This window comes from Leopardus geoffroyi, chromosome E3 (genome assembly GCF_018350155.1).
Source record: "Leopardus geoffroyi isolate Oge1 chromosome E3, O.geoffroyi_Oge1_pat1.0, whole genome shotgun sequence".
NCBI classification, from domain to species: Eukaryota; Metazoa; Chordata; class Mammalia; order Carnivora; family Felidae; genus Leopardus; species Leopardus geoffroyi.
The window spans coordinates 37,988,279-38,006,126 of NC_059340.1; the positions used below are offsets into that span (position 1 = coordinate 37,988,279).

The window sequence follows — 17,848 nt, forward strand, 5'->3', positions numbered from 1 at the left end:
ACTCCAGCTCCCGGGGCGGTTGCGGGGGGCGGGGGGGGGGGGGTTCCTGCAGCAGCTGAGCCCCAGCATACCGGCCCAAGAGTGAAGTCTTACCAGATGGCAACCTTATGCTGATACATTCATGAGTTTTGCCTTGCAGGTGTGATGAGATCGGAAAACTGGAGAGCTGTAAGATGGCTGTGAGCGCACCGAGCCCTCGAGCTCTGACGGGCGGTGATGCGCGGTGCTTCCCCACACCTGGCACACACGGCTGCCATGTGCCACTTGCTTCCCCAAAGTGCAGGTTGAGAATATACAGTTGTGAAGTTGTGAGTGATTTTGCCGTAGGTCTGTGAAGAGACGCTTGTTAAGAAATTCTGGAAACCTGGACAAAAAGGAATAAGAACTAAGACTTCCCTCATCGTGACAAACTTGTTCAGTTCAGACTCTTGCTTTAGCAAGCTTGCTTTCTGCCCAGATGTCCCCGTGGCCCATCTGAGCAGTGGACTGGCCCATTGTGGTATTTCTTTCAAGGGACATCGTGGGAAACACACTTTTTTTTCTTCTTAATTTGTTAAGATCAATAACGATGATTTTCTTCCAGTGTGTACCATGAGGATTCGTCAGTTAGTCCATCACTGAACAAAATGTCTTAATTCTGGTGTTTGACCCACAGAAAAATTTGAAGATCTAAGCTCTTCAGATGAATCCTGCCCTGTTCCCCAGAGACAGAGGCCCTGTCGGAAGAAGGGCCTCAGCATCCATGAGGGGCCGCGAGCCTTGGCCAGGATCACAGCCATCGGCCTCGGAGGCAAGATGCAGCAGGCTTGCTGTGGTGAGCGCTCCCACTTCCTGATGGCTCTGTGGCGGTGCCTCCTGAGAGGCCAGCCTGACCAGAAGGGACCGTTCTCAGCCTTCTGAGATGTGGGCCACCGGTGGGCGCTGCAGCTCCAGGACTCAAGATTGATTACAGTGATAGAAAGACATTAATCTCTAGCTAGTTTCTGGGTTTTGGTTCATCCTTTGATTTTCCTTTCCACTGGTTACAATTACAAATAGAACTTTCTCTTCAGCAGTGGAAATACAGCAGAGCTGGGATTTCATTCATCACGTGGTGGGACAGCTAGTACCAGGAAAATGTTCAAGTCCAGTCTCTGCCCCATCGCCAGCCAGAGCTGGACCGGCTCTTGCTCTCTTTTCTCAGAGTGCTGGATTTGAGAATTGTCGGACGGTGCGCCTGGTGGGCTAGAACCCGAGCCCTGAGTTTATTCACGAATTGTCAGCTCCTCAGGTTGAGCTCAGTGCTCTCGAGGAGTGCAGGGGGTGCTCGTGCTCTTGTTCTGGCCCCAGTGGTCAGACTCCGTGTAAGTGACATCTTCTAGTTACATCTTCCTTTTTTTAAAGTTTGTTTTATTTATTTTGAGAGAGAGAGAGAGCACACACGAGCAGGGGAGGAGCAGAGAGGGGAAGAGAGAGCGAGAATCGCAAGCAGTCTCTGAGTTGTCAGCTGGAGCCTGGCTCAGGGCTTAATCCCACAAACTGTGAGATCATGACCTGAGCTGGAACAAAGCGTTAGCCGCTTAACCTGCTGAGCCATCCAGGCACCCTAGTGTGTTACATCTTCTTTGGCATCTGTCACCCGCAGTGGCCAGGCCAAGCCTGCTGGTCCATCAGGCTGGGTGGATGGGCTCCTCTCATGAGTGATCACCCCCAGGCTTGGAGACGAACTTTTCCAGTCACAGGAGACCATGTTTCAGTGAAGAGTATACAGTAGCTTGATTCCCTTCTCTGCCCCTTAGAGAGGAGTCTTGGCGCTGGTCTGGGAGCTCCAGGCCCACCTTCTCCTGTTACCCACGGAGGGGTAAGCTGACTGGGCCACTGGGGAAGCCACCCCCCAGCTGTGGACAGGTTGCTACAGGATGAGGGCACGCCTCCTCTCTCCTAGAGCGGTGCTTTTACAAGCACAGAGCTCTGGGGCATTTGGCTGGGCCGTTGTCCTTGAGTGGCAGAGTGTGTGTCTTCTGAGGAGTCCGTGCTACCTGTCCCACCTGAGGTATGGTGGGGACATAGGAAGGACAGGTCTTATCTCAGGCAGGGGGTGGCAGTTAATCTGTGTTGCCATATAACACATGCTTTTTAAAATGGAATTTGTTCCAGATACCAGAATAATCTGGCCAGAACCCATTTATACACAGGTCTTTTTTTATGCACCCAGAGAGGCAGAAAAACCTTCACCAAAGAGCAATGCTAGTTGTCCCTTGGTTGTGCCATTTCCTAGTTTTGGTTTACCTCTTACACTTTGTCCTTTTTTTTTTTTTTTTTTTTTTTTTTTTTTTAATTGTTTATTTTGGAGACAGAGACAGAGCGTGAGCAGGGGAGGGGCAGAGAAAGAGGGAGACAGAATCCAAAGCAGGCTCTAGGCTCTGAGCTGTCAGTGCAGAGTCCGACGCGGGGCTCGAACTCACGAACCTCAAGATCATGACCTGAGCCCAAGTCGGACGCTTAACCCACTGAGCCACCCAGGCGCCCCACACTTTGTGCTTTTTAAATTTTCTATAAGTGCATATTATTCTCTTTACCAGCAGTGGAAAAACACTTCTTTAAAAATGTTTATTTACTTATTTTCTGAGAGAGAGAGAGAGAGACAGACAGACAGAGAGAGAGAGGGAGGGAGGGAGGGCGGGCGGGAGGGCAGGTGAAGGGCAGAAAGAGAATCCCAAGCAGGCTCCAGGCTCAGGGCAGAGTCTGACACAAGGTTCAGTCCCAGAACTGCAAAGTCACAACCTGAGCTGACATAAGGAGTCGGGAGGCTTACCTGACTGAGCCACCCAGGAGCCCTGAAAAAACACTTTTGAATGATAAATAGCATGTGCTGATCTTCCTTCCTCCCTCCCTCCCTTCCCTTTCTTCTGATTGTAAATCTTGATCGCTTCAGAAAGGTGTAAAGAAGGAATTGAGTTACCCATGTCGCCACCAGCCAGTCGCTTCTCTGCAATTAAGTATACCTCCTTTGGGGAAGAGGCAGGGGCAAAGTCAGAATTAAACCCTCTGGTTTGTATTGTCTTTTCTCCCATTTTCTTCCTCGCAGATGCACTCGGAGGTTATGTAACTTGGTGTTACTGCTGTTAATTTTTAGCCCAGGGCCTGCCACCTTCCTGCTCAGCCAGATCTTGCTGGTTGGGGTTGATCGACCCAAGGAGGAGGCCCTGGATGTCTGTGTTGGAAAGTCACAGGGAGTGTGAAGGCTGGTGCCTGTGAGATGACATTTCCCGCTAGTGCTGTGGTTTCCCTTTGGCTCAGGAATCTGTAAACACAGCTGTCTGTTTTCCTGCTTTGTCCACTTGGGAAAGCCACAGCACGGTGTGGTGGAGTGGGTGCCGGCCCTGACCCACATGCACTTGTCCGGGGACACACATTGGTCTCCAGACCTTCAGAGTTCGTTTCCCCTCCTGCAGACTGCAGGGTTGTGTCCAGGTTACTGTGGTGAGCGAACGGGAGGGAGAAAGGCCAGCTAGGAATTTTCTTTCAGCTTTTGCCTGGATCCTGGCCCTTCCCCCATGCTGCAGGTCCTCTCGGGTGGTTGAGCTTGTCTCTTTTGTGCTCATGTGGGCTTATGGCCCCCCCTCGTGTCCACAGAGCAGGTGCCTCCGCGGGGCTATGTCACCTTCAACAGCAGTGATGAGAACCCCCTGGAGGCGGGCGGCCTCTGCTACAGGGACGTCACCTCCCCAATCAATGACCGGGATGTGGAGAGCAGCAGCAGCAGCAGTCGGGGTACGTGCACCCTATACACCCACCCCGGCCGGGGGCTCACTTGGAGTCAGGAGCTCTTGTGCGCTGCCCCCCCTTCCCCTCCGGGGGCATGGGACTGTGGTGGGTCCAGCTGGTAGAGAACGGTGGGGTGAAGGGTACAGAAGGGCCCTGGCTCTTGTGAGGACCCAGAAGCCGGCAGGGGACAGGTAGGGTGCAGCTTCTGGCCCAGTGTCTCTCCACGCGGCGTCTGGGGGAGTTGTCCCAGACAAGGTTAGCTCCTTGACTGGTGAGCCATCAGGGAAACGTCTGCTGTGTTACCTGTCGTTTGTTCAGTAGCCGTTTACTGAGTGCCAAGTGCGCCAAGCGCCGTTCTAGATGCTTGGCTTTATCAGTGAACGAAATAGGCAAACCCCCCGTCGCGTTAGGTGCGAGGGGTTGGGCCAGGCAGCCACGTGAAACAGAAGACACCAGTGAGCTGTTTCAGGAGCTGGTGAATGCAGTGGACGCTGGGCTCTGGGGAGTCCCCGCGAGTGAGACCTGTGGTCAGGCTCTCCCGTCTTCACTGTTTTCAGAGGAGCACGCCTTCTGTGCCAACCTGGGGGTCGCGAGGCGCAGCAGCAGCAGCGAGGGCCTGGCGAGAGCCCCAGGAGTCAGCAGCGAGGCCTCTCTGGAGAGCAACGAGGTGAAGCTTCTCCTTTCTTGATCTGCCTCCCTCCCCTTTGCTGGTGTCGCAGGGGCTGCCTCCTTGGAGAGGGCGAGTCTGGAGACTGGTACTTTGTGCACGTCAGACACGCAAAGTCCTGGCTGCCCTCCATGGATCTGGGCCATGCAGACCATGGTGCGGGTCACCAGTGAAGCCTCTCTGGCTGCTGGGGGCGTTTCACAACTGGGATCGTGGGGCGGAGAGTAGAGTGGATGCGGCTACATCAGCCGGGAGCCCCTCGGTGTTAACTCTGGACACACCCTTCTCACCACAGGATTCGGATCATGCGTGTCAAAGCTCGGTTCGCAAGCAAACTAAAAGTTACATGAAGACCAAGAATCGTTACAGCAACAGTGACGGCCAGTGGCCCGCCAGCACTGGGCCGGCTGGTGCAGCCTGCTCCCCAGGATCTGTTTCCCAGACGGAGAGGTCCCTCTGTTCAGGACCCCAGGTGAGATCGTCTGTGAAACTGGCAGTCACGCAGTTGGAAACGTGGCACGTGTAGTGCTTCACAAGGCCCTTACTGTGCACTGAGGATGGGCTGGGCCCCGTCGAGAGAGAGTGTGGAGATGGTTTCCCCCAGATGATCTGTGAGGCTGCTCAGGCTGAGAGGATTCCTCATGGCCACGAGTGCCAGTGCAGGGTTTCTGTTCCATCCCTTTCCATAGGAGGGATCTGTCTCTCTCCTTGGTTTCCGTACTCTCCTCGGCCTCCCTGAGCCTGGAGAGGAGAAAAAGTGGACTGATCTAGAGCTGCTGTCGGGAGTCAGGAGATGCACGTGAAGCGGAGATGAAATGGCATTTGATGAAAACTGCCATCTCTGCCTCCCTCGTGGGTTGCTGTGGCTCACCCAGCTTCTTAGGGGTTACTGGTATGGCACAGCCGCCCACGTCTGTTCATCGGGTTCTCTTGCTTTCTGGGAGCATAAGCGGTACAAAGATGAAAGAGTACATTTTTTGCCATTTGTTCACGTCACAGCTCTGCTGTTCACTACAAGCTGGTGATCTCGTTGGCTTCTCCTTGTGACGCCTCCCGGGAGCCGTCTCCAGCGCCTGTGTTCCCAGGCTCACCGAGGGGCTACACCTTTCAGTTTCTTAAATGCGTCTTGATGGGAGAGTGGGCGATAGGTTCTTAAGGATGTTTTAGAAAGTAGGTTGAAGAAATTGGCAGAGTGACAACACTTGAAAATTTATTCCTCCATTAAAGGCAACAAAAAACTGGCAGAAGTAGTCAGAGTAGCAAAACCGAATCAACCAAAGGCTTTGAGCAACTTGAACATTTTTATTCGCGAGAAGTGGCCGACTGTCCGGAAGAACAGAAAGCTTTGTAGCGCCTTAACCTGCCCTGTTCCCATCCTCACCCCCAGTACCAAGGTAGCTGTGACAGCCACCACAGGGGACAAAATGAAGCTGGGCTCTTTCAAGGTTTCATTCTCTATTTTGAGAGTGAGCATGCGTGTGAGAGCCAGGGAGGGGCAGAGAGAGAGAAATCTAAGCCTGCTCTGCACTGTCAGGGCAGAGCCTGACTCAGGGCTCGAAAACACAGACCTCTCAAACCGTGCAGTGATGACCTGAGCTGAAACCAGGAATTGGATGCCTAACCAACTGAGCCACCAGGCACCCCAAGACAAATACTTTAGATCAGCTTCTTAAAATATGTTCAGTGAGCTAAAGGGCACCGTATCTAGATAGAGAATATCAACAAAATGATAGAAATAAAAACAGAAAATCTGTAGATGAAAAGTAGAATCACTGAAATGAAAGCTCCAAGAGAGGGCTCAAGAGCAGATTGGAGTGCACAGAAGGACCCACAAGCATCATCTAGATCCATTGAGACTATCGTGTCAGAGAAGAGAGGAAAGGATGGACAGAAACCTAGGAGACACCATCAAGCAGCCAGTGTACACATAATGGGGTTCCAGAATGAGGTTGGGAGCATAAAAAAAAAGTTTCAAAACAGCCAAGCCTTCCCAGATTTGATCAGAAACATGAATCTGCACATCCAAGAAGCTGTGTGAACTCTTAAGTAGGTTAGACTCAGATCTACGCCTAGATCTATCATAATAGTCCAAAACCAAAAGAATCTTGAAGGGAGTGAGAGAAGGGAGTCTTTATACAAGGAACCCCCATGAGATTAACTGCTAATTTCCCATTAGAAACCATGGGGTCTAGAGGGCATTTGATGACAGAGTCAGATTAATGGAAGAAACAAACCAACCAAGAATGCTATAGCCAAGCAGAAACTGTCCTTCAGGAGTGAAGGAGAAATTAAGAAGGCCGCAGGTAAAAAAAAGACTTAAGAGTTTGTTGCCTGCAGACCTGCCCTATGTGAACACGAACGGTGTCCAGGCTGTAATGAAAGGACACTGGCTGCAGGGACACAGGCAGGTGGGAAGTATCTCTGGACCACCTGCTCTGCCTGAGGCTGCAGAGAGGAGGGGGCTGCAGTCAGAGGTGACCCACCGCAGAACTTGGGGGGGTCCACAGGGCTGACCCGGCTTAGGTGGATGCGGTGACAGGATCTGCACCAAAGCAGTGTCTTCTCTGGCCCCCCGTGTCTTGGTGGCCCGCCCATCCTCTGACCCACCCCGGCTCCTTTGCTCTCCAGGACCTCGCCACACTGCTGGAGCAGATTGGGTGTCTCAAGTACCTGCAGGTGTTTGAGGAGCAGGACGTGGACCTCCGCATTTTCCTGACCCTCACCGAGAGCGACCTGAAGGAAATTGGCATCACGTGAGTGCAGAGGGGCCTCTGTGGCCACGCCCCCCTCGCTTCAGCCAAACATGAGGGGGTCGCTTAGCTCCCAACTGCCCAGTGCTCCCATGGAACCACCTGTCCTGTCTGGGTGTCCCCTTGCTCTCTGCAGCCAGCTGTCCTCTCTCTGGTCTTCCGGCTGCAGCTAGCTGAGGTGCCGAAGGCCTGGGTCTGGTCCCCCAGCTGGTCTGGCTGCCAGTGCTGTGATAAGGGCACCCAGACGTTTTCTACCATTCACTTTGAAGAGCTTCCCGATTGGTAGGAGGCCAGTCACAGCCTAGCCCCGGCCGGCCCTGAGCTCCCTGTTCAGGGAGAGCAGCAGCCAGGCTGGGGAAGGAAACAGGCAGGGCAGGCCAGCCCCTGCTGTGGACACTTCTTAAGACCCTTTGTTTCTGTCATCTGTCCCAGGATCCGGGACCACTGTGCCCTTTCAAAATTGGAATCTTTCCTAGGGGGCTGTCTTGGTGGAAGGCTGGCCTCCGTGGCAACTCCACACACAGCAGATCCTCATTCTCTCATTCACCCTTGCAGCTTGTTTGGGCCTAAGAGGAAGATGACCTCTGCCATTGCCCGCTGGCACAGCAGTGCCCAGCCACCCAGCGATGCTCTGGAGCTGGCGTATGCCGACCGGCTAGAAGCTGAGATGCAGGAGCTGGCCATCCAGCTGCACAAAGTATGTGGTGAGCGGGGCAGGGACCTGGACACCCACCTGCAGTGAGGGACGACACATTTGTGGAGTCCGAGTGGTGGGGACAAATACCCAGGGGGAGCAGGGAGAAGCAGCCAGGGCGGGCGGTGGGACAGAAAGCATTACTGCTTGTGTGTAAATCTGGAGATGCAGAGGCAGGCCTCCAGGAAGACGGCTCAGAAAGGCAGGGGACATTGGACAAGAGGTCAGCTGGACATAGAGAAAGGGTGAGGTCAGAGCACAAGCAGCTGGCATGGATGTCACTGGGCTTAAGAGTAGGGATCCAAAGCAGGGGGTGCTCCAAGGTGGAGACAGGCGCTCCCTTCCTCCAGCCCAGGAGAGTGGGAGTTGAGAGCGAGTGGGTATGGCACAGAGAGGTTGAGGGGGACCCAGCCTGAGTGGCCCTGGTCATTTGCCACCCCCCCCTCCCCGCCTCTCCGTCTGCAGCGCTGTGAGGAGGTGGAGGCCATGCGAGGCCAGGTGTCGCAGGAGCAGGAGCTGCGGGCTGTGGTGGAGAGCTGCCTCCTGGAGCAGGACGGTGCCCGGAAGGACGTGCACGCCCAGCTGCAGGAGACCTGGGCCCTGGCCCGGGACGCTGCGCTCATCTTGGACCAGCTGCGGTGAGTGGGCATCTGAGCTCCTCCCAGGCCAGACCCTGAGTCGCTGATTCCTCCAGATTCTTCAACCAGGTGGTTGTTCTTAAAGGCCTCTTGGAGTACTCACCACCATCATCCGTTTCATTGTGGCTGTTCCTTTCCGCAGGGCAGACCCAGGCAGCAAATGGGGCCCCAAGCATCTGCAATGAAGTGCTCGGGCCCTCAGGGCTTGTCCCCGAAGGTGCCTGGTGTGCTTGCCCTGAAGGCAGAGCCCCACTGGCCACTCAGGGAGGTGGGGGTACGTGCTGCCCTGCTGGGGCCAGGGAGGACACCCTCCCCCTCACCAGCACTTGGCCTTGTGTCTGGCAGAGCTTGTCAAGCCGAGTTGTCAGCCAGAGTGAAGCAGGAAGAGTCCACCCGAGGGCTCCCCCAGGGCCCGGCCCTCCCCACGGCTGGTAAGAACGCTGTCCTGGTCCCGGATCACATGGATGCTGCCCCAGGCCAGGTTTTACCACCCGTTCCAGCAGTTACCACACTGACCCTCCCACTCCCTCCCTGCAAGAGATCCAGGGTGAGGGCTTCCTATCCTACCCATTTCCTTACCGTGCCTCCCTGGGGTGGGACTTAGCATCCTCCACAATGTTGTGACTTCTTCAGCCTGCAGTCGGGGCTACCCAGGGTCAAGCCTGACTGTCAGCCAGGGACCCTCACACTTTCATTCCTGGGGCTGCACCCTGATTGACCCTCCACTCAGTGCTTTGGAAAAATAAGCAGGCGAACACATTTTGATAGAACAGTGTCAAGCAGGTACTGACAGTGGGTGGGTCCCCTGGTGTCAGCAGTCCAGGACAAAGCGGCAGGGCCTGTGGTGACCACACAAGCCCTAGGCCCACCTGGCTCTCTGCCCCACAGATTCCAAAGGCTGGCAGGCTTCCCTGCAGGCTCTGAGCCTCCCCGAGCTTTCCGGAGCACTGGAGGATCGAGTCCAGGAAATGGGTGAGTCTCCCAAAGTGTCCGACAGCCGGTGGCCTCATCCCCATCCTGGGGCCAGAAGTGGGTAAACGGGGAATCCTAGTCAGCTCAGACCCCCGAGACAGCCCTACCATAGCCCACTGTCCTCAAGGTCACGCGTTCCTAGGCACCTCCCCCACCCTCCCACACTCATGAAGCAGCAACTAACTGCTCCCATCCTCAGGGCGAGTGCTATGCTCAGTGACCCAGAGCTTGGAGAAGCTGCAAGTGCTGAACGGGAAGGAGAACTGGCGGGAGCCTTAGCTGGGAGGGACGGTGAGTGTCCGCCAGCCCAGGACCCAGGCCGGAGAGCAGGGTGTACCGGGCAGCAGCGAGTGCCCACTTCAGTCTTCCCTGTCCCTTCTCAGAATCTGACGTTGGGTGACTGATCCACCCTGAAGCTGTGTGCCTGGAAGACAGGAGGGCAGTGAGCAAGCGGCTGCAGCAGGCCGGGCCCGAGCGGGGGCCAGAGGATCAGGCCCCCGGAGCAGCTGGCAGAGGCAGGACAGGGCAGTGAGGCCCACACAGAGGCAGGACGAGGGCCTCTCGCCCAGAAGCGGGGGGCCAGGCCCAGAGCAGGCAGGGCCATGGGGAGACAGCGGGCCCCATACACCATAGGCGCCACACTGAAAGGACCGGGCGCCTGGGTAGTGGATGTCATTGCTGGAAAATAAAATTTAAGATCTGCTGGTGAGGGACTCTGTTCTGGTCATGCGACATGCAGTACTGGCTGACAAACCAAAGCAAGGGGCAACCCTCCCCCCTTCAGCAACTCACTGGGACCCAGCCCTCTCTGCCAGGACAGAGACCACCCTGCTCAGAGAGCAGGGCGGACTGGTTGCCCTCTCCTGTTCTGTCCCTCCCCTGGGGCTAGAGCTACGTGCGCTTAGAGCCCCCTCGGTTCCACCAGAGCAATCTGAAGGGTGACGCGCCCGTGGCCCCGGTGCCCCAGGAAATGAGAGAGGAACGAGGTACAGGTATTTTATTTACAGAACGAAGTGCCTTTGCCCACACGTGCTGACCGCTTCACTGAGGCTTTAAGGTGGAACAGACGCTCAGGCTAGACCAGAGCACAGCTCTCCTTACCAGGCCAAGCAGGTGCCGTGCAAACTGGTTTAACTTCACTGAGGAGTCTTTGCAGACATAGGGCCGTAGGAGACGGCCAGTGGTGACCTTCCCATCTGTGGTGGCTCTGCTGTTGTCATTCTGCACACTCGGCCAGTGCTTCCATACCAGGTCCTAGAGCGGCCTGTGGACTGTGATGGGAATGGAGAAAGGGAGGCTTTCAAAGCCAAGGAAAGGGCAGCGAGCTCAGCCCAGTTGTAGCTAGGAACCCCAGACCAGGCACAGGGCCCAGCGAGGTCTGAGGGGGCAGTGCCACAGTGACCAGAGGGACGGGAGACCTATATCATCAGCTCCGTGCTGAATGGAGCCCAGCACTCAGGCCTGGCTCCCACCCTGAAGTCCGTGGGCAGTGCGGAAGGGGGACCCCTCATGCACCCAGCCCTGGGCCTGTGGCCAGAACCAGAGGACACAGAGAGCAGCCAAGACCAGACTTTGCTTTCTTTCACCAACTCCATCTACAGCTGGGCTTCGTGGCCCCAACTGACCTGGGGGACCGGGCCCCAATGGGGTAAAGCGGCTTTGAAGCCTCACTGCTCAGTTGACACACCTCAGAAAACAAAGCTAATGACCGCCACCAAAGTTCACAGTATTGGGCCAGCTCTCCTCTAGGCCCTGGGGCTGGCTGGTGACAGGACTCAAAGGCATCCCTCCACAAGAATAAACGGATTTAAGGGTGTGTGTGCACCTACCCACCTGGGTAACTGGGTGGTCCCTCCACCAGCCCATGTGTCTCATGTGGAGGAGAGTTAGAGCCTTGGGGTAGGAGAGAATGTCCTGAGCCTGGAGAGCCAGGTCCAGTGCAAACAAGCCACCTCCTGATCGGGGTGGGCTGGGCTCCCACTAACCTGGCCACCACCCAGTAGCTGTTCGGGGTGGTGGAGAGGACAAGATGCCCCCTCACCCCATGCAGTCATTCCCCCAAGAGTTCAGGGCACAGATAGGGCCAGGGGAGGGCAGGAGACAGCATAGAATCAACCTCAGGAGGAAGATGGGAGGAGCTTTTCCAGGGCTTTCTTCTGCTTCTCTGTGGCAGCAGCCAAAGCCTCAGCCAGCTTCTCCTCGGGCATCATGTTGAGCACCTTGAGGGCGAAGAGCAGCTGGTACTTGGCAGTGCTGGTAAAGGCGTTGCTCAGGAAGTTGGGAAAGCCACCGACTCTGTCCTTTTGGGTGTAAAGTGGAACCCGCACAAGCCCCAGCACCTGCATGGAGAGGACACCAGAGTGGGACCAGGCCCCACGCCAACGGTGCAGCCCTAGCAGGAGGGGCCTGTGAGCTGCCAGGCCAGGACAAGGCCAGCCAGGCTGCGAAGGACGTAATGGGAGACCCAGGCGGGGTCCAGTGAGGCGCAAGCCAGCGGCACCCTTGGAGCAGTGCAGCCCCTTTACTCCCCAAGCAAGTTTCAAAGCTGACCCCATGCATCTTCTACCGTCTGCGTTCTCTAATTCCAGCCCCCATCCGCTGGCAGGAAGCCCCCCCCGCTTCACACCCCATGCTCCCTCTTCCACTCTTGAATCCCAAACACCCCAAGTGTGACTCCCAGTTCTCCAGACTATAAATAAAACCCACAAACCGTTAAGAGCCTTCATCACCCCAACCATGAGGTCCCGGCCCTTGAACGCAGCCCTAGTTTTCCACCTCCCCAGGAGCCACCACCCTCTCCCATCCCCCCACCAATCCCACTCCCCACTCCCAGGATTGGCAATGGCAGGCAGCAAGGCAGATGGAACACAGCCCCGAGGGAACCCCGGGCCCCCCTCTCCCACCCCTGCCCCCAGGTCCCTCTCCCCACCCTGATGCTGGAAACAGCGACACCCCACCCAGCCCGGCCAGGGGACCCTCAGGGGGACGTGTTACCCATCGGTGCCTTCCACGGGGCCAGAGCCAAACCCCGGGGCGGGGGGCGGGGCCCGGGCGGCGGCCCCACCTCCAGGCCGTGGTCGCGCGAATGCACCGCGCTGATTTCCACGGCGTGCAGCTGCTCCAGCGTCAGCTGCCGTGCGTACAGGTGCGCCACGACGCGGTGCGGGCCCTCGGTCAGGTGCGAGCTCAGGTAGTCGGCCTCCGTGAGGCGCAGGCAGCCCAGGCCCAGGCCCAGCACCCGGTTCAGACCGTCCTCCAGAGACCAAAAGCGCCGGTCCACGAAGCCCCCGGGGAAACCCAGCAGCCCGTCGAAGCGCATCTGCATCTGCAAGGGAGCGCCGGGTCACGGGCGCGGGGTGCGAGCAGCGCCCTGATCCCCGCCCGTCCACCCGCGTCCTCACCAGCACCGAGAAGCGCATAGGGATGCGGCCGAAAAGCTGCCCGGGGTTGGCGGCGTACAGCATGGCGTGGCACGAGTGGCTCCAGCCCGGCCCCAGGCGCATAGCTTCCACACGGCTGATCTGCTTCAGCTCCGGCACTGCCGCCGACATCTTGGCACTACCCCGGCTCGACTGGGGCGCCTCTCCTTAAGTGCATGCGCGGGCCCGCCCCCGCCAGGTCCGGCCAATCCGCAGGCAGTCGCGTCCCTGGGCCCCGCCCCTCCACCAATTGCTGATGCCCGTCGGGGCCGAGCCCCTCCCGGCGCCCCGACGCGTCGTTGAGGCGCGGAAGGGGCGTGTGCAGAGGCAGGGCCGGCACGCGCTCCCGCCCACCGGCCCCGAGAACCACAACGCCCAGGGGGCTCCGCGCCAAGCGAGCTCAGCCGAGTTCAGTCGAGCTCAGCCGAGCCCAGCCGAGCCCAGCCGAGCCGAGCGCTGTCGTGTGGGGCCTCGGGCAAGCGCTACCTGCAGGGCTGGGGCTCCGACTGCCGGTCACTAGCAGGAGCCGCCGAGCCCCGGGCCTTCCCCCAGCGCCTCCCTGGGGGCGCCGCCCCGCAGGCTGCCCACTACAAGCCCTCGCCTCTCGCTCCCTGCCGGCGACTCCCCCAGGAGGGCTTACGGGAGCCTGGCGACCAGTGGGCAAGACCTTTCCCTGCACGCGCGCCAGCCAAGCACTCCGGTCCAAGGTCACTGCTGGTCGACTCCAGAAGAGCAAGGAAAGCCGGGCCTGGCATAGTTCGAGCTGCCCCCACCGTCCGTGTCCACGCACAGCCCTGGGGCTGCTACTCAGCCAGCGTGCTGGGAAGTACCTTAAATCCCTCCTGGCGCAGCCTGCCAAGCATCCTCCCAGTCAGACACCATATGCCAGGGACGGTTGGAGGAAATGGGCTCTCCCCAATTTACCAAGGAGGAACCTGGGGCAGAGAGGAACAGGACTGGCCTTAAGGGCACCCAGCAGCTGGTGCCAGAGCCAGGATCTCACCCCAGACTTCCACCCTGTCTCCTGACTAGTGTCCACAACAGAAAACCTCCCAACTTTCACGGAAGAGGCCCTGAGGTACATACCTGTGTCTGCTGCTGAAGGGAATCCTCGCTGGGGCTCAGGAGCATGGGGAACATTGTCCAGGGGAGAGCAACGATGCCACTCGACCACTAGTTGGCCCACACTCCGTTTTCCTCCCACGGTGGGTACAGATTTGCTGAGTGAAGGAACCACCATGTGCACTCACCATGCAGTGAGCCAGGGCAAGCTCTGGGGCACAGAAGGTTGCCCTGAGCAGAAGACAGCAGGGTCAGAGGGCAGGCAAGTGTTGGTAAGGACCCACTGGGAGCTCACTCACACGTCGGGTCGTGCCGGTACCGTGTCACACACAGGGGAGTAAGGATCTAAAGAGGGAGGCTCTCTCTCTCCCCATCCACGGCCTCTACCAGGATTCAAACGGGCCACCACAGTTGGAAAGTCAGATCCCTAAGGCAAGTGACCGCGCCTGAAGAGATGTTGGTGAGGGGAAGGGCCCTCCAGAGAGGACCGTGTCTCCAGGCCACAGTGCACAACCCAAACCCGGGCTGGCAGGGGGCATAGAGGAAAGGTGCCCCACGCCCCAACCCCTCCCTGAAACAAGATGTTAACAAAGTTCCTCGTCTGTTGGCGGAAAGTGGAGGGACATCCAGTGCACCTCCTTGTGAGACGTCCGACCCAGACGTCGCCCCAAACACGACCGAGCAGCTGCAGGGCCGAGGGTGACAGGCCTTCCCTGGGGCATGGACTAGATGGCTGAGAACACTGGTTCCACCATTAAGCGCCTGAGTCAAAGAGGGGACCTGGGGAGGCAGCTTGGAACCACGTTTGCAAAGGAGCTGCTGGCGGGTGGCGGTGTGGTGGCTGTGCTTTATGGGTGTTCCGGGCCACCACAGCCTCTCCCTCCTGGGAGGCCGCTAGCTGGGCAGGGAAGCTGGCAGCCACAGCTGGCCCTCTAATCCATCCCACGTGACAGCTGGAGAGAGTTGCTGCCTGTGGAAAAGCCTCTGACTGCTCTCAGAATAAAACTCTTGCTGTCCCTATGAGGTCCTGTAGCATCTGCACCCCGACACTCCTCGAATCTGACACTCCAGCAACTGGAGACACTTCGGGCTTCTTTCTGCTCAGCGGTCACACCAGGCTCACTCTGGCCTCAGGGCCTTTGCACTTGCTGTGCTGGCTGCCTGGGCTCTCTTCCAGGACCAGCTCTTTCCCATCCTGCACTGCTCAGCGAAAATTCCTCCTCAGAGAAGCCCTCCTCAACCACAGGTTAAATCAAGGACCCCATGCGACTCCATCCTGTCACCACCAGCCGACGCTCTTCCCAACAGTAACCAAAACCGCGCAGGGCCTCACGGCCTAGAACACTAACTCCCAGGAGCCTGAACCTCGCGTGTCTCGGCCCTCTCCAGCCCGGCACACAGGGAGGTGCCGAGTATCCGGGATGGATCAGCGACACCGACGGCACCTGCAGCAGCGACCTGCACACCTGGACGTGCTGGCTCCTCCTCCACTGCTCGTAACGGGCCCCGCTCCAACCCAGAATCGGCACGACGACCGGAGCTGTCATCAACAGGATCCCACGTGCCTCACACACCATCTCCTACAGCCTCACCCCTCTTAAAGTCCTGTGTCACAGACACCTCACACACAAGGAAACGGAGGCTGCGGCCACACAGCCCCGGCTGTGCGAGCCCCGGCTCACGCTGCCGGGGCGTGTGAGCAGCCATGAGCCCCTCAGCTGTCCTGCCTCCAGACCGGGAGACAGCGGAGGTCCCTCGGTGCTATGCGCAGAGGAAGGAATGGACGAGATATTGCTGCATGATTTTATTACTATAAATATACAGTAAAAACGAACAAAAACCAGCCAGAGTACGTCAAATGAGAGCACGTGTTAAGTCCGAGACAGGCCAGTCTGCATCCCGGCCTTCAGACAGAGTACTGGCACCAATACCAATGGCGAGACCGGGGTGTGGGTCGGGGGGCAGGCAGCCTGCGAGCATGTGTGCGGCACTCACGCGTGCGCACCCTGGCGTATGTGCAGACATGCGCACGGGGGGGCGGGGTCCGGGGAGTCGGGCGACTGGGACAGGTTGGCCTGAGCCTGGCGGAGGGCTGAGTGTAAGGCAGCGCTCTGCTCACGGGCTCGACTGCACAGAAAGCGAATCCCACACTGCTGGTTTCTCTCCTGAGCGCCCTGCATGATGAGCCGCGGGAGGGGTGCCAGTGAGGCCCGGGGCTCTGCGGACTGCTGCTGGCTGCCCCAGAACCATCCTTCCCAGGGCAGATCCCCAGGAAGTGGGCCCCTCTGCGTGCCACACCCCAGGCCAGGAATGTGTTTGTGCCCCAGGGAGCCGCACAGACCCAACCACCTGGCTCAAGGTCCCCCCAGGCGGTTCTCACCTTGGCGCACCAGGGCTCGATGCCCCCTCTGCCTCTGTTGCCCAGAGAGTTTTGCTCAAAAAAACAAAACAAAACAAAAAAAACCAACAACAAAAAAAAGAACAAGGTCACCTCGGATGGGATGTTCCTCCCCCAGACAGGTCAAACCCAAGAGAAACTAGTGACATTATGATGGTGAAGAGGAAGCAGGGAAGCTGCTCAGAGCCCTCCCCGGGGTGAGTGGACGGCAGCCCCACTAGCCCAGCGGAAGCCCCTTCACCTGGAGGGCCCTGCCGTGTGATCAGAGCCACTTCGGAGAAGGTGCAGGGCCGGCAGAGGGGCCACCGGTCACCAAGTGCTGCAGATGGCCTGTGCTCCTGTGCCTCTGGCCCTGGATCAGACCCACACGGCAGCCTTGCGTGGCCACCACCCCCCTGCCCAGGGCTGAGCCGGGCCGCGGGGAAGGTCGGCTGTGGGAGGCAACTGCCTCCAGGGCCGGAGCAGGAAGGGGAAGCAGCAGCAACAGCCAGGCTGCCGAGGACACGGGAGCACGAGGGACAGGGGACAGGCACGGTTTCCTTCACTGACCGGGACTCAGACCCCCCTTCCCTTCCTCCTCTGGCGACAAGGCCCCTACAACACCTCTTGTGAAGACAGCACCTCACCCACCAGTACACTGTTCTTCTGCGAGTCTGTGCTGAGTGTTCAGGCTGTTGAGTCCCCAGGGGCTGGGGTGCCGGGAGAAGCCAATCCAGGCCGCAGGTGGGTGGTCAAGCCCCGGTCCTGGCCACTCAGCCAATGGGGCATTTGGGGGAAACCCCAGAGCTCACAGCCCAGGACAGAAAGCTGCTGTCCTTCATCTGTACCATTTACAAATACATCAACTATAGAAAAAGGAATTTGTCAGAGGAGACTGTCCACTGTGCTCTTCAATCAAGGGTCGTCCGGCCCCTCGGAGCCAGTGGCCACGCAGAGCGTGCAAGACAGGAGAGGCCAGGGGTCACGCTGGAATCCGGTGGCCCCTCAGCAAAGTCTGGGGAGCTGAGGGCTCCATGCTGCCAGCCTGGCCAGGCTCTCAGAGTGGGGTCAGCTCGGTGGCCCCAGAATCAGGACTGGGGCCACCAAGCACAGGCCGGGGTGGGCCAGTGGTACGGAGGCTGCGGGGCATCTCCACGGAGGTGGACCATCCTGCAGGCAGGAGCAGAGGGAGAAGGGGTCATGCCCGGGCAAGTCCCCACCTCACCCATCAGGGTGTATCTACCAACCAGGAGTCCCCCACCGAGGACAGGGCCACCCAGCACCCCCTACTGTGTGTCTGTGGCAGGACCACACAAAGACCTGGAGTTCCAGGTCCTAACAGAGAAAGAGGGGTCCGTCCCTCTGGGAGCAGATGCCAGGCAGTGGCACCAGCCGATGCCCCAGAACAGAACGCAACGGGCGCCGTGGGCTCGTGGCCCCCTGGGCCTCCTCCCTTGCCCAGTCCACACTTCTCGGGATCTGACCAGCCGCCGTCCTTCAGGGCTTTACTACTGATTAGGCC

At 58.4% G+C, this 17,848-nt stretch overlaps 3 protein-coding genes across 21 annotated transcripts in view; 1 reads left to right on the forward strand and 2 right to left on the reverse strand.

The window, feature by feature from the left end:
* Nucleotides 1–10,177, forward strand: part of ANKS3 (ankyrin repeat and sterile alpha motif domain containing 3) — a 34,081-nt gene extending 23,904 nt beyond the window's left edge. For 6 of the 12 annotated variants that reach the window (XM_045461041.1, XM_045461037.1, XM_045461046.1 and 3 more), the window contains 10 exons: nt 656–814; nt 3,616–3,753; nt 4,305–4,414; nt 4,710–4,886; nt 7,043–7,167; nt 7,720–7,861; nt 8,324–8,496; nt 8,842–8,927; nt 9,385–9,468; nt 9,668–10,177. In XM_045461041.1, the coding sequence (XP_045316997.1) occupies nt 656–814; nt 3,616–3,753; nt 4,305–4,414; nt 4,710–4,886; nt 7,043–7,167; nt 7,720–7,861; nt 8,324–8,496; nt 8,842–8,927; nt 9,385–9,468; nt 9,668–9,747 (1,274 nt within the window). In that variant the 3' untranslated portion in view covers nt 9,748–10,177. Of the gene's footprint in view, nt 1–655; nt 815–3,615; nt 3,754–4,304; nt 4,415–4,709; nt 4,887–7,042; nt 7,168–7,719; nt 7,862–8,323; nt 8,497–8,841; nt 8,928–9,384; nt 9,469–9,667 lie in introns of those variants that run through there. The other 6 variants (XM_045461043.1, XM_045461038.1, XM_045461044.1 and 3 more) reach the window with 4 other exon arrangements.
* Nucleotides 10,178–10,450: 273 nt separating this feature from the next.
* On the reverse strand, nt 10,451–13,207 carry NUDT16L1 (nudix hydrolase 16 like 1). 5 transcript variants are annotated; one of them, XR_006708229.1, is made up of 5 exons: nt 12,870–13,207; nt 12,463–12,793; nt 11,585–11,807; nt 11,298–11,361; nt 10,451–10,739 (listed from the first exon to the last, which is right to left on the reverse strand). XR_006708229.1 is itself a non-coding variant. In XM_045461067.1 (4 exons), exons 1-3 carry the CDS (start codon nt 13,017–13,019, stop codon nt 11,586–11,588), a joined length of 633 nt encoding a protein of 210 aa, XP_045317023.1. In that variant the 5' UTR covers nt 13,020–13,087; the 3' UTR covers nt 10,451–10,739; nt 11,585. The 5 variants fall into 5 exon arrangements, 2 of the variants coding, with proteins under 2 accessions (XP_045317023.1, XP_045317024.1); XR_006708230.1 differs by having other exon boundaries at nt 12,533–12,793; nt 12,870–13,170; XR_006708228.1 differs by lacking the exon at nt 11,298–11,361 and having other exon boundaries at nt 12,870–13,190.
* A 2,531-nt stretch (nt 13,208–15,738) lies between these two features.
* MGRN1 (mahogunin ring finger 1) overlaps nt 15,739–17,848 on the reverse strand; it is a 54,427-nt gene continuing 52,317 nt past the window's right edge. For 2 of the 4 annotated variants that reach the window (XM_045461050.1, XM_045461051.1), the window contains one exon: nt 15,739–17,496. In XM_045461050.1, coding sequence (XP_045317006.1) covers nt 17,384–17,496 — 113 coding nt within the window. In that variant the 3' untranslated portion in view covers nt 15,739–17,383. The remainder of the gene's footprint in view (nt 17,497–17,848) is intronic. The other 2 variants (XM_045461053.1, XM_045461054.1) reach the window with 1 other exon arrangement.

What these genes read in the sequence shown, in the direction of transcription:
- NUDT16L1 (XM_045461067.1), bottom strand. Translation starts at nt 13,019, where the DNA reads ATGTCGGCGGCAGTGCCGGAGCTGAAGCAGATCAGCCGTGTGGAAGCT. An exon ending in CTATGCGCTTCTCGGTGCTG is followed by an intron (nt 12,794 to 12,869) that starts GTGAGGACGCGG and finishes GCTCCCTTGCAG; the next exon opens with ATGCAGATGCGCTTCGACGG. An exon ending in CGCGCGACCACGGCCTGGAG is followed by an intron (nt 11,808 to 12,532) that starts GTGGGGCCGCCG and finishes CTCTCCATGCAG; the next exon opens with GTGCTGGGGCTTGTGCGGGT.